The sequence below is a fragment of the Epinephelus moara genome, chromosome 11 (assembly GCF_006386435.1).
Source record: "Epinephelus moara isolate mb chromosome 11, YSFRI_EMoa_1.0, whole genome shotgun sequence".
Taxonomy (NCBI): Eukaryota; Metazoa; Chordata; class Actinopteri; order Perciformes; family Serranidae; genus Epinephelus; species Epinephelus moara.
The window spans coordinates 12,113,579-12,125,780 of NC_065516.1; the positions used below are offsets into that span (position 1 = coordinate 12,113,579).

Consider the following 12,202-nt stretch of genomic DNA (forward strand, 5'->3'; position numbering starts at 1 on the left):
TTTTCCAGTAAAGTGCAGCGGGATTGGGTTCTTCTGACCCGAACAACAAACAAACAAACTTAAAAAACTGCAGAATAAATTCCTTGAAAAGAAACAGAAGACATGACCTCACTGCCCACAGCTGTAGCTGCAGATGCCGATTGAGACTTAACTTGGACCTGACTCACATAGCTCAGACTTTTGTCTTGACTTCAGCTGTATAAGCGGAAACATTCAAACAAAAAATATAAATAAAACAGACATCTTGCAGGCCTTGCATTGCCACACTTTAAAGACTCACTCAAAAGTGAAATATTTAGATACTGTGCCATTTTTGTGGTCAACATTCAGACCTGCAAATGGTTATGAGGACTTGTCTCGACTCAAGGACTTGAGACTTGACTGCTTGAGTGTCATAATTTACTCTGCTGTTTACAGACGGATGAAGCTCAAGTTTTCTTTCTTGTCTTCATGTCAGTTTATATAATTTTACTCATTTTTTTTGTATGTTTCTGGAAGTAACTTTCTTTCTTTATATGTTCGTGCAGATGTGGGGTCTCTTCATCCATGGCCTCCTCCAGGTGACCTCCAGCGACCTCAGTCACTCCTGACTGCAGCGTTAACTCCTGATCCACCAGAAGACTTCTGCAGGGTGAGACAAGTTTGACACACATCCTGTATGAGATTATTTTGGTGAAGAATAGCTGCAGCAAAAAAGAGGAAACATTTCAGCAGCCCCAGAAGTGTATTCAAAAATATATATTTTTTTCTTACCAGCAAATTTGAATTTTCTTATAAAAAGAAACATTAACTAAATCTCTTGAATAAAAGATGAGCTTTGCATGTTTTAAAAAGTGGCTAGAAATGTTCCCTGTGTTATGACTGCACTAATATACACAGATTGGCCAAAACATTAAAACCACTGGCGGGTGCAGTGAACAACATTGATCACCTTGTTACAATGCAATATTCCATTGGGAAACCTTGGGTCCTGGCATTCATGTAAATGCTACCTGATGCGCTCCACCCACCCGAACACCTTTGCAGACCTTGTAAACCCCCTTATGGCAATGGCACTTGTCCCCAGCAGGACAATGCACATGCCACACCACAAAAACTGCTCAGGCATGACCCGAGGAATGGGACAAAATGCTCAAGGTGTCGACCCGACCTCCAAATACCCCAGATCCCAACCTGATCAAACATTTGAAGGACGTGCTGGTACCCCTGAGGTACTCCCGATCCACGGAGGGTCCTCCTTAGACCAGACTATCTGACCTGTCAAGGCATGGACACAGGACCTCTGGAGGATTTCCTATAGTGTCTGGCACCAACACACTGGCTTCAGATCTTGTTTGATCAGACTGGAATTTGGGGATTTTGGAGGCCAGGTCAATGTCTTGAGGTCCCTGTCATGTTCATTGAGCCACTCCTGAGCAATTTTTGTGGTGTGGCACGGTGCATTGTCCTGCTGGGGAGTGCCGCTGCCATGAGGGGGGGGTACCTGGTCTGCACTGGTGTTTAGGTGGGTGGAGCGTGTCTGGTGGCGACCACATGAATGTCAGAACCCAAGGTTTCCCAACAGAACATTGCATTGTAACAAGATGATTAATGTTCACGTCACCTGTCAGTGGTTTTAATGTTTTGACTGATCGGTGTCTGACTACCGACCAAAGAATACACACCAAACTTCCTTTTCTTGATCTGTATTTTCTATGTTAATATTTTACTTTAGTGACTGATACATTGGGGAAACATTAGAGCTGCAATGAAGAAAATTAACTGACCTTTTTTTCCATAATCGCTAAATGTTCTTTGTCATTTTTCAAGCAAAAACAACAAACTTTCTCTGGTTAAAGCTTCTGAAATTGCTGTATTTCCCTGTTGTACATGACAGCAAAATGAATATCTAATAGCTTTACACTTTTATTTTTATTTGCACACGTGTATTAAAAGACAGCAAGAATTTAAAAAGTCTGAATGTTGTGCAGGAAAGGTTAAAAGCCAGAAATAGCCTCAGTAAACGTAACAACTCCATATTTTAACAAGTTCTTCCTTTTCTATTCCTCTGAATGTTCCCTCTCTGCATCATGTTCTGTCTCTGATTCCACTATAAATGTACAAAATTACAGGAAAGCTGAATCCTGGTGTCTGTAATTACTCAGTGGTCAAAACATGTGGACAGTGAATCGAGAAAACCGGGAATGCACATGCACAATAAATCATCTCCCTCACCAGGGAAACATCAGCGTATCTATCTGACTGAGTCTCAGGTATCTGATGCTGAGAGTAAAATAAAGCAGCCCTGCTCCACTCTCCAAGCCACTGAATGTAAGCTAAATTTAGCTTTCCTATATTTAGAGCATCGCCCTCGATAAAAACTCGTGCAGGCAGAGAGATGAAAGCTCTGATTTTGTGCTCATTTAGGCCACAGATGCACACATACAGAAACACGCATGTGAAATGCACAGGCGACAGTTGGCCTGTCTTTGCCATCGCGTGTTGCCCATGGTGATGGCTCAGGATCTCACTTTTGTCATTGTTTCTTCCTCCTTCTAATTCTACAGCATTGAATTCTTTGTTTTATTCTCTTTTTCCTTTCTCTCTTGTCTAAATGCTCAGCGGAAGCTAAAGATTAATGCCTTACATCTTTAATTTCCATGAGAGCCACGTTCATATTACTTCCAACTCTAAGCTCATTGAGCCAATTATATTTTGAATGAAGCTCACAGGATCATTTTTGTGTGTATTTTAGTCTTTGTCAAGAGCTCAGTGCAAGCAGTGAATAAGCTTTTATCAAACACACTGACAAGAACTGAATTAATGCTGAAATCTGTTTGAAAATGGCATCTTTGTGTTAAAGGGACAGTTCAGGGACGTCGGTGGCTTAGTGGTAGAGCAGGCGCCCCATGTACAAGGCTGTTGTTGCCGCAGCAGCCCGGGTTCGACTCCAGCCTGTGGCCCTTTGCTGCATGTCACTCTGTCTCTCTCTCCCCCTTTCACACTTGTCTGTCCTATCCATTAAAGGCTAAAAATGCCCCAAAAAAATCTTTAAAAAAAAAAAAGGGACAGTTCACCCCAAAATTAAAAATACATATTTTTCCTCTTACCTGTAGTGCTATTTACCAGTCTGGATTGTTTTGTTGTGAGTTGCTGAGTGTTGGAGATTTCTGCTGTATGATGTGTATCTTCTCTGGGATATACAGTAATGGAACTAGATGGTGCTTGGCTTGTGGTGCTCAATGTATCAAAGAAGTACATTTGAAAAACTCAACAGCAATGTCTCTTTCCAGAAATCATGACCTGGTAACTCAAGATAATCCACAGACCTTGTTGTGAGCAGTTTCATGTTGGAACTATTTTTTTTCTACCGAACTACATCCGCCTTTTTGCTTATTGTTTTATGTGTATAGGATGTACAAAGCTCAGAATGCACACAGCGTATACTTAAGCAAAACAGCTGAACAGGCCAATTCCTCTTAACATCATATTGGGATGTTGCCAGGACGCTGGCTAATAGCCAGGTAATGTCCAGTACAACTTTTATTCTGTAACTATTTTTAACCACCATGGGACGTCTTGATTTGACAATCAAACAAAGTTCATTCAGCATCTCAGTGATTGCTGGGATTTCCTTTTTTCCGGGTGGCATCTGTGGTTTGATAAGATTGATCCAAGCTTGCAAAGTGAAGTGATGTGTTTCCTTGACAGAAAAAAACAAATCATTTTTACTAACTTTTTTTGTGTGTGATTTGTATTTATTTCAGGTAATTTACAAGTTTCTTTCTTGTAAATTTACAACTTAAAAGTTAGAAAATCAGAGTTTTATTGGGAATATTGACAACCCCCCCCCCAGCCCTGTCATTTTTTTTTTTTTTTTACCTGCAATGTCCTAATACGCTGTCATAGAAGTAATAAATGTAATAAACAATGTCTTAAACAATGGCTCTAGGGTTAAAACTAACCTAAAGTTACATTATTGCCTAATATATCAATTATTGTTTTTTTTTTTTTTTTTAAATTAATTGATAGACTTTTTATTCTAAACTAGGCTTGGGAGTTGAAATGCCAGTCATAATTTTCTTCAGCCCAAAACCCAAACAATAATAATAATAATAATAATAATAATAATAGTATTAATAATCATATTGATAATAATAATAAACTTTACTTATAAAGCACCTTTCCTACAAGAAATGCAGCGCAAAAGACTTAAGATCATACAAAAGAAATCACACAATGAAATAAATCATTAAAAAGTCATAAATCATGACATCATAAAATCAAAGGTAAAACCATAAATCATAAAATCAAGTAAGATACAACATTTTAAAAGAATTGCAGCAGCGTAAAAAGAAACAATTTCAGACCTGTATCAGGAAAGTCAGAGCTAGTTAAAGGCTAGAGTGAGGAGATATGTTTTTAAGTCTTTTTAAAAAAATATTTAGCGAGCTAGCTTCCCTGATATCAGTAGGTAGTGTGTTCCATAGCTTTGGTGCGTAATTGACAAAGGCTACATCCCTGATCTTCTTCAGGCTGTTGCTGGGAATCTCCAATAAACCAGCAGTAGATGATGGCAGTGTTCTTGGAGGCAAATACTTAACAAGGGAGTTAGCGATGTAGCTCGGTCTTAGGCCATTTTTAGGATTTTGTATACAAGGAGGAGGAGCTTAAAATCAATGTAAATGTAACAGGAAACCAACCTCTTGGTTGAGCTGCAGAGTTCAACCAAGAGGTTGATCCCAGTCAGTAGATAAACAATCAATGTATTTTCAATGCAACCATTTTTCCAAAAAAATGCTCCTGAAATCAGCTCACAGCTTCCAAAGCTAATTTCTCAGATTCACCAAAACATCTTTCCATCTATCTAGAAATGCTCTTCTTCTTTGGATTGGTGTCAAGCTTAGCTGTTGTACCATCTGCATGTCTGCATCTATCAGATGCATGCTGGGAACTGTCTCCCTGTTATTTCTCTTTGGTCTGACCATTCATCCATTTACCCATCCATCTGTCTGCCTTTTTCTTTCTACGTTTTCTCCCCTCCTCTCCTGCGCGATCTCCCTCTCCCTCATCCTCATGTTAGAGCTGCTGAATTATTTATCATCAGACAGACAGTGGGCTCGGCTGCAGAGCCAGGAGGAGATGGAGAGCTAGAGCGAGGAAGAGATGGAGAGAGAAAGGGAAGTATGGAGGTGTCCGACGCTGCAGGAAGCCGTGAGTCAGCAGGGAGAGAAAGACCCAGTGGGAGGGAAGACAGAGAGAGTTTATAGATAGCTTTGGGTGATACGACTGGAGAGACTGGCGTCAAATGCCTCCCGGTGTGTTCGTGAACGTGCGTGTGCACGCGCTTATCGATTGAGCAGAGAAGGTCATGGAGCTGAGAGGAGATTAGCAAACTAGACTCGGAGCACAGCGGCAGAGCTAACGCCTCCTCTGAATAGCAGCTAGACATAAAGAGAAGAGCCAAAAGAAAATAGAGACAGGGAGAGACAGAGAAGGCAAAGGACGAGAGGAGCTGCTACAGCATGGGGGAGAGCTATATGTACCGGCGACTCCCCTACACCAGAGGAGGGGAGGAGGGGGAGGAGGAGGACGAAGAGGAGAGAGACGGGAGGATCAGAGAAGGTGTCGGGGCACAAATGGTAATATGTGAAGTTGTGTGTGGAAATCAAATGATTCGTCTTCTCCTCTCACTGTGTGAGTGTGCTTATGAGGTGAAGAGTGTGTGTGTGTGTGTGTGTGTGTGTGTGTGTGTGTGTGAGAGAGAGGATGTAAGTATGTTTGTGGTGGTGTGTGCATTGATAATGATTGCAGCACTGCCAGTACAGACTACCGTCCATTTGATTTTAAGTTAATGGTGTAGTCCAGTTGTTCCAAACCTGCTGGGTCCCGTTCTTTAAATTTGGCGTCGGCTGCACATCCATGACGCAAATCTCTCGTTCCACCACATCCCAAAGGTGCTCTGTTATAATGAGATCTGGTGACTGTGGAGGCCATTGGAGTACAGTGAACTCATTGTCATGTTCAAGAAACCAGTTGGAGATGATTTGAGCTTTGTGACATGGTGCGTTATCCTGCTGGAAGTAGCCATCAGAAGATGGGTACACTGTGGTCATAAAGGGATGGACACGGTCAGCAACAGTACTCAGGTAGGCTGTGGTGTTTAAACCATGCTCAGTTGGTACTAAGGGGCCCAAAGTGTGCCAAGAAAATATCCCCCACACCATTACACCACCACCACCAGCCTGAACCGTTGATACAAGGCAGGATGGATCCATGCTTTCATGCTGTTTACACCAGATTCTGACCCTACCATCTGAATGTGGCAGCAGAAATCAAGACTCATTAGACCAGGCAACGTTTTTCCAATCTTCTATTGTCCAGTTTTGGTGAGCCTGTGTGAACTGTAGCCTCAGTTTCCTGTTGTTAGCTGACAGGAGTGGCACCTGGAGTGGTCTTCTGCTGCTGTAGCCCATCTGCTTCAAGGTTGGACGTGTTGTTGGTTCAGAGATGGTCTTCTGCAGACCTTGGTTGTAACCAGTGGTTATTGGAGTTACTGTTGCCTTTCTATCATCTTGAACCAGTCTGGCCATTCTCCTCTGACCTCTGGCATCAGAGAACTGCTGGTCAGTGGATGTTTTCTCTTTTTCAGACCATCCTCTGTAAACCCTAGAGATGGCTGTGTGTGAAAATCCCAGTAGATCAGCAGTTTCTGAAATACTCAGACCAGCCAGTCTGGCACCAACAGCCATGCCACGTTCAAAGTCACTTCAATCACTGCTTTTCCTCATTCTGATGCTTGGTTTGAACTTCAGCAGGTCGTCTTGACCATGTCTACATGCCTATGCATTGAGTTGCTGCCACTTGATTGGCCGATTAGCTATTTGCGTTAATGAGCAGTTGAACAGGTGTACCTGATAAAGTGGTCAGTGAGTGTAAGACATATTTTATGTTGCAAAGTCCAAATGTCCGGACGTCTTGTCCTTTCTGCAGACTTCACAATAGTCTGCTTGGGGTGCAGATTCACAAGACGTCATTGATTTAATTACCCACAATTCATCGCAATACCAACATGGCGTTGTAGTTTTTCCAAATGCCGACTAAAAAAACAAAACAAACTTATTATGATAGTATAGAACAATTACTGTATTAAAAGGTTACTTTAATTGTGTAGACCAGAAATAATATTCAGATATGTAGAAGTATAGGCTGTAGAGGTCATCAAAATGCATTGTATTATTGCAGCCTACCTTATAGGCTAAAAGCTGTGTACAGCCAAATATAAAGGCTAAGAAACTTTGTTGAAAAAAAAGAATAAAAGTCTTCTAGTGTAAGCAATACTTAGTTAATTCAGTCATAGTTTTGTCCTTATTTAAAGCATTTCTGTATTTAAATGTGTATAGTCTTCGTGGTGTAACGAAATGTATGAATATAATTTTGTTCACTTAAAAATAAAACCTTTACATGGATTTATATCTTGTTATCTGCAGGGACAGATGAGCAGACATCATCCATTTGCATGAGGAGCATGACAGCAGTGGACATGTGTAGCAGTGTACATTGTAGCTGTTGCCAGAGTGTTTCCATGGCAACAAGTGAAACAGACTTGAGGCCCGTGTATCAGCGGCTTGCAGTCTTGTGCCCTCTCAGACTTAACGTGATGACAGTGAATACGTCACAGTACATAGGACTGAAGTCCTCGAGGGCTTTTTCTATTGTAAAATGTCAGGCTATGTACATACCTTTATTTGACAAAAAACCATTAAGAGACCCTTAATAATTGTGTATGTTATGTACCTTTATGTACCCTTAAAGTGATACTAACACCATTGAGTAGCTAATTTGACACTTCTTTTTCTACTTCATTCGATACCCATCATGAAAATTGAAGCGTTCAGTTAACTACTTTAGTTATTTTATTTATATACAAATATACCACAGACTGAATGGGCTCTAGCTGCTGTGGCAGTAGGCCAATCACAACGTCACTTAAATTAAAGAACGCTTGCAGCTATTGGGTGCATGCAAAACCATACAAATAGCCTTTTTCTACATCTGGGTACAACAACAACAATAATAATAACAATAATGATGCATTTTATTTGTAGGCACCTTTCAAAGCACTCAAGGACACCTTACAAGAAACAGTTAAAAAACAAGCAGCAATGTATCCATAGATCATAAAACCAAATGATTCCATAATATACAATAAAAGTTAACAAAACGACAAATGACAAAAATCGTACATATAAATATTAGGTATAGCGGACAGCTGAATGCTCTAGAACCCATGGTGGTCAAGTGGGCAGATGGTGATGTGAGTTGGAGTGCAGAACAGGATCTAAGAGTATGGGAGGGTGTGTGTGATTATGAAGGAGTTCAGACTAGAAGGTAGGGGCTTGATTATGAAGGGCCTTGAAGGTGAGAAGCAGAATCTTGAAACTGACAGGAAGCTGGTCAAGTTGCTGGAGAACAGGAGTGATATGGTCTATGGAGGGGGTTCTGGTAATGATAGGGGCGGCTGAATTCTGGACCAACTGGAGTCTATGAAGACACTTGAGAGGAAGACCAAAGAGGACAGGATTGCAATAAACAGTACGAGATGTAACCAAAGAGTGAACGAGGATAGCAGCACTCTGAGGTGCGAGTCATGCTCGAAGCCGATTAATATTTTGTAGATGAGAGTGTGCAGTAGGGTTGGGTACCGTTCATAATTGAACCGATACGGTACTGGTACCAGTATCTGGAATTTTTATTATATTTTGGTACTTTTTAAAGTCTAAACTTCTCAGTTTCAACATTTTATTGAGAACATTTAGGAACAGTGCTGCACGTTAACTTTTGTCTGCACATTTTGTTTGTTGCCATTGTTGCTGAATCTGAGGTGCGAGTCATGCGCTCTCGCTCCGCCTCCACCTCAGGTACTGAAATTTAGCATCGATTCATTTTAAGTGAATCGGTACTCGGTAGTACCGACGTGAATCGGTACCAAAGTACCGACGTGAATCGGTACCAAGTACAAAAAGTACCGAGTTTCGGTACCCAACCCTAGTGTGCAGACAGAGTAACATTACCGATGTGGGCCTCAAAGGACAGTGTACTGTCTAGGATGACACCCAGACTCTTAACCTGAGGGGATGGACAGACTTTGGAATTGTCAATGGTTAGAGAGAAACAAAATAATCAAACGTGGGTAACGTTTGACTGTAGAAGTTTCAATTCTACTTGGTACTGGGTTATTTCTGTCAATACTTTAAAGGAACTGAGTACTGATACCCAGCACTGTTAATGTTATGTGGTCATGTAAAAAAAAGACTTCAGCTGTTTAATGTTTACAGCAGTATTTGTCTAAAATAATGTATTTGCAGAGACAGAAGGAAAAGCAAAATCCTCAAAAGTGAGAATACTCCCGCCAATAAATAACATTTATAGCTTTATATAATGTGAATTTCTTTGCTTTTTTGTTGTTTCCTGGTCGATTCTTCTTATTCCAACTCAAAACTGGTTTAAAATACATGATGTAATTTCAGTCGGGTGGAAAAGTTAAGAAGAATCCAACTTAAAGCAGTAGTTTGACATTATAGAAAAAATGCTAATTTGCTTTTTTTGTTTGCAGTTGGTTAGCGTAGCTTAGCATAAAGACTGTAAACAGGGGGAAACAGCTAGCCTAGCTCTGTCCAAATGTAAAATATCTGCCTATCAGCACCTCTAAAGCTTACTCATTAACATGTTATATCTGTCTTTATGCGGGTTGTAGAGAGTAAAAATGATTTTTTAAATATTGATTTTGTAGTTGAGAGTAGCTCTTCCATTTCCACTGCACATTGCAGTGTGTTCATTAAGAGTCCATTAACATCACACTCAATAACTGAACACAGTTCTTAAAGCCTGCTTGTTTTCATAATTCCTCTAGCACTAACATACCACACACTTAACACCCATTTAGAGGTAGATTCTAACATGCACCTTCGTCAGTGATTTTGTCGTGTCAATGTGTGTGTCTTCACATGTATAGTAAGAGGAGGTAACTGTGTGTGCAGATGCAGTGTGAGGAGGGGACAGAGTGGCTGCTGGAGCTGCTGACAGATGTGCAGCTGCAGCAGTACTTCCTGCGGATCCGTGATGATCTCAACGTCACGCGGCTCTCCCACTTCGACTACGTCAAGAATGAAGACCTGGAGAAGATCGGCATGGGACGCCCGGGTACGTCCTGTTACTACCTCTGTTCCCATTTACAAATAATACATTCAAGTTTATTTGTGCTTTGGTGTGAAGTTTACATATAAAGTGTTTGTGATTGTGTTGGCTCAGGTCAGAGGAGGCTTTGGGAGGCCGTCAAGAGGAGGAGAGCCCTTTATAAACGCAAGTCCTGGATGAGCAAGGTGGAGTAACACTGTCCTGCACACACACACACACACACACACACGCACACACACACACACACACACACACACACAGATATTTTGCTCTATGTTGCAAAGACGGTTTTCCACATATTTCCTCAACGTGATCAGTAAAGAATGTGGGAGTTTCATATTTTAATGAAACAATAACCTGGCTGCTCTCCCAGGTACTGTCTCAAACAATAAACTAGTCTTCCTCTGTGAGAGGTTGTTACTGAAATCTACACACCATTTTGGACTGGTGTAGATCCCCAAAAAATCAAATCAAAAATCCTGCAGCTTAGAATAGAAGATTTAAAAATACCTAATTGTCTAGTTTTTGCTTGCAGCAGGGGGAAATCGGTCTTTTCATGTGCAGAATCTGCTATTATAAAGGCTGTATGAAAACCTGTCTCTGGTTTCTGCTTCTGTGCCCTGTAGGTGTTTCCGGTTAAACGACCCGATGCCGACTCCCAGCAGCCTCTCCCTCAGGGGGCGTCGTCCAGCTCAGCACCAGCCAACAGCGAGCCGGGAGCCTCGCTCACCTGCCTTATCAGAGAGACGGAGCTGCAGCTGTTTGAGCGTCTGGGAGATGGCACGTTCGGGGTGGTGCGGAGAGGAGAGTGGACCGGACCCAACGGCAGAGTGGTGAGATGCAGAGACACAGTAGAGGGTAGTAGCTAACAAGGAAATGTATAAAACGCTGTGGAGTGTGCAAAATGTATGACATGTAAGCTCAGGTTGGATCTCAGAGGCACCATTTTGAATTACAGCAGTTTATTCTGTCGGTCGTTAAGCTTATATCATCTCTCCCTCTCATTCCTCTTAGTTGTCAGTGGCAGTGAAGTGTCTGAAGGCTGCCGTGTTGGAATCCGACGGTCTGGATGATTTCATCAGAGAGGTGAACGCCATGCACTCACTGAGCCACCAGAACCTCATCCGGCTGTACGGCGTCGTCCTAACACAGCCCATGAAGATGGTAAACACACTCAGCCATCCTCAAACATGTTGAAGCAAAAGTACACACCCAAGTCACATGTTAGATATGTAAATAATAATGAGTGGAGTGTTTTATTTCCATATTGTGTGTGCTTGTGTGTAGGTGACTGAGTTGGCACCTCTGGGCTCCCTGTTGGATCGTCTGAGAAAGCGTCAGGGTCACATCCTCATCTCCTTTTTGTGTAACTACGCTGTGCAGGTCAGTGCAACACCAATAAGTGCCTACAGATGCATGGCTGGTTCAGTCCCAACAATCAGAGGAGTTTTTCACACTGTGGATCTTTATCATTTCTGTAAACTAATAATAATAATGATGATGATAATAATAATGATAAGAAGAATTATGCAGCAAATGGCAAAAGTACGACAGTGTAGTATGGCTGTTGTGTGCAGAAGAAAAAAACATGGAGCAGGTTTTCACTGGACAGGAAGGGGGGTAAAAAAAATAATTTAAAAAAGTAACTAAAGCTGTCAGACAAATGTAGTGGAATAAAAAGTACAATATGTGCCTCTGAGATGTCGAAGTATAAAGTTACATAAAAAGCAAATACTCAAGTACAAGTACCTTAAGGTTATACTAAAGTACATTTGTTAATCAAATGTAATTGGTTCTGTCTCTGTGTGACTCTGTGGGTGTGTAGGTGGCATGTGGCATGGCCTACCTGGAGCAGAGACGTTTCCTCCACAGGGACCTGGCCGCCCGCAACGTTCTGCTGTCCACCAATGACACGGTGAAGATTGGAGACTTTGGCCTAATGAGGGCGCTGCCAACGCACACTGACCAATACATCATGGAGGAGGGACATAAAATCCCTTTCCCATGGTGAGAAGAACGTCCTGGT

The 12,202-nt window shown here is 41.7% G+C and overlaps 1 protein-coding gene across 1 annotated transcript in view; it reads left to right on the forward strand.

Moving 5' to 3' along the window:
• Positions 1-5,129: 5,129 nt before the first annotated feature.
• The window catches only part of tnk2a (tyrosine kinase, non-receptor, 2a), a 32,652-nt gene continuing 25,579 nt past the window's right edge, over positions 5,130-12,202 (forward strand). Inside the window, exons 1-7 of the mRNA XM_050056616.1 lie at positions 5,130-5,621; positions 10,020-10,182; positions 10,291-10,361; positions 10,803-11,009; positions 11,191-11,340; positions 11,464-11,559; positions 12,002-12,183. Of these exons, the coding sequence (XP_049912573.1) occupies positions 5,505-5,621; positions 10,020-10,182; positions 10,291-10,361; positions 10,803-11,009; positions 11,191-11,340; positions 11,464-11,559; positions 12,002-12,183 (986 nt within the window). The 5' untranslated portion in view covers positions 5,130-5,504. The remainder of the gene's footprint in view (positions 5,622-10,019; positions 10,183-10,290; positions 10,362-10,802; positions 11,010-11,190; positions 11,341-11,463; positions 11,560-12,001; positions 12,184-12,202) is intronic.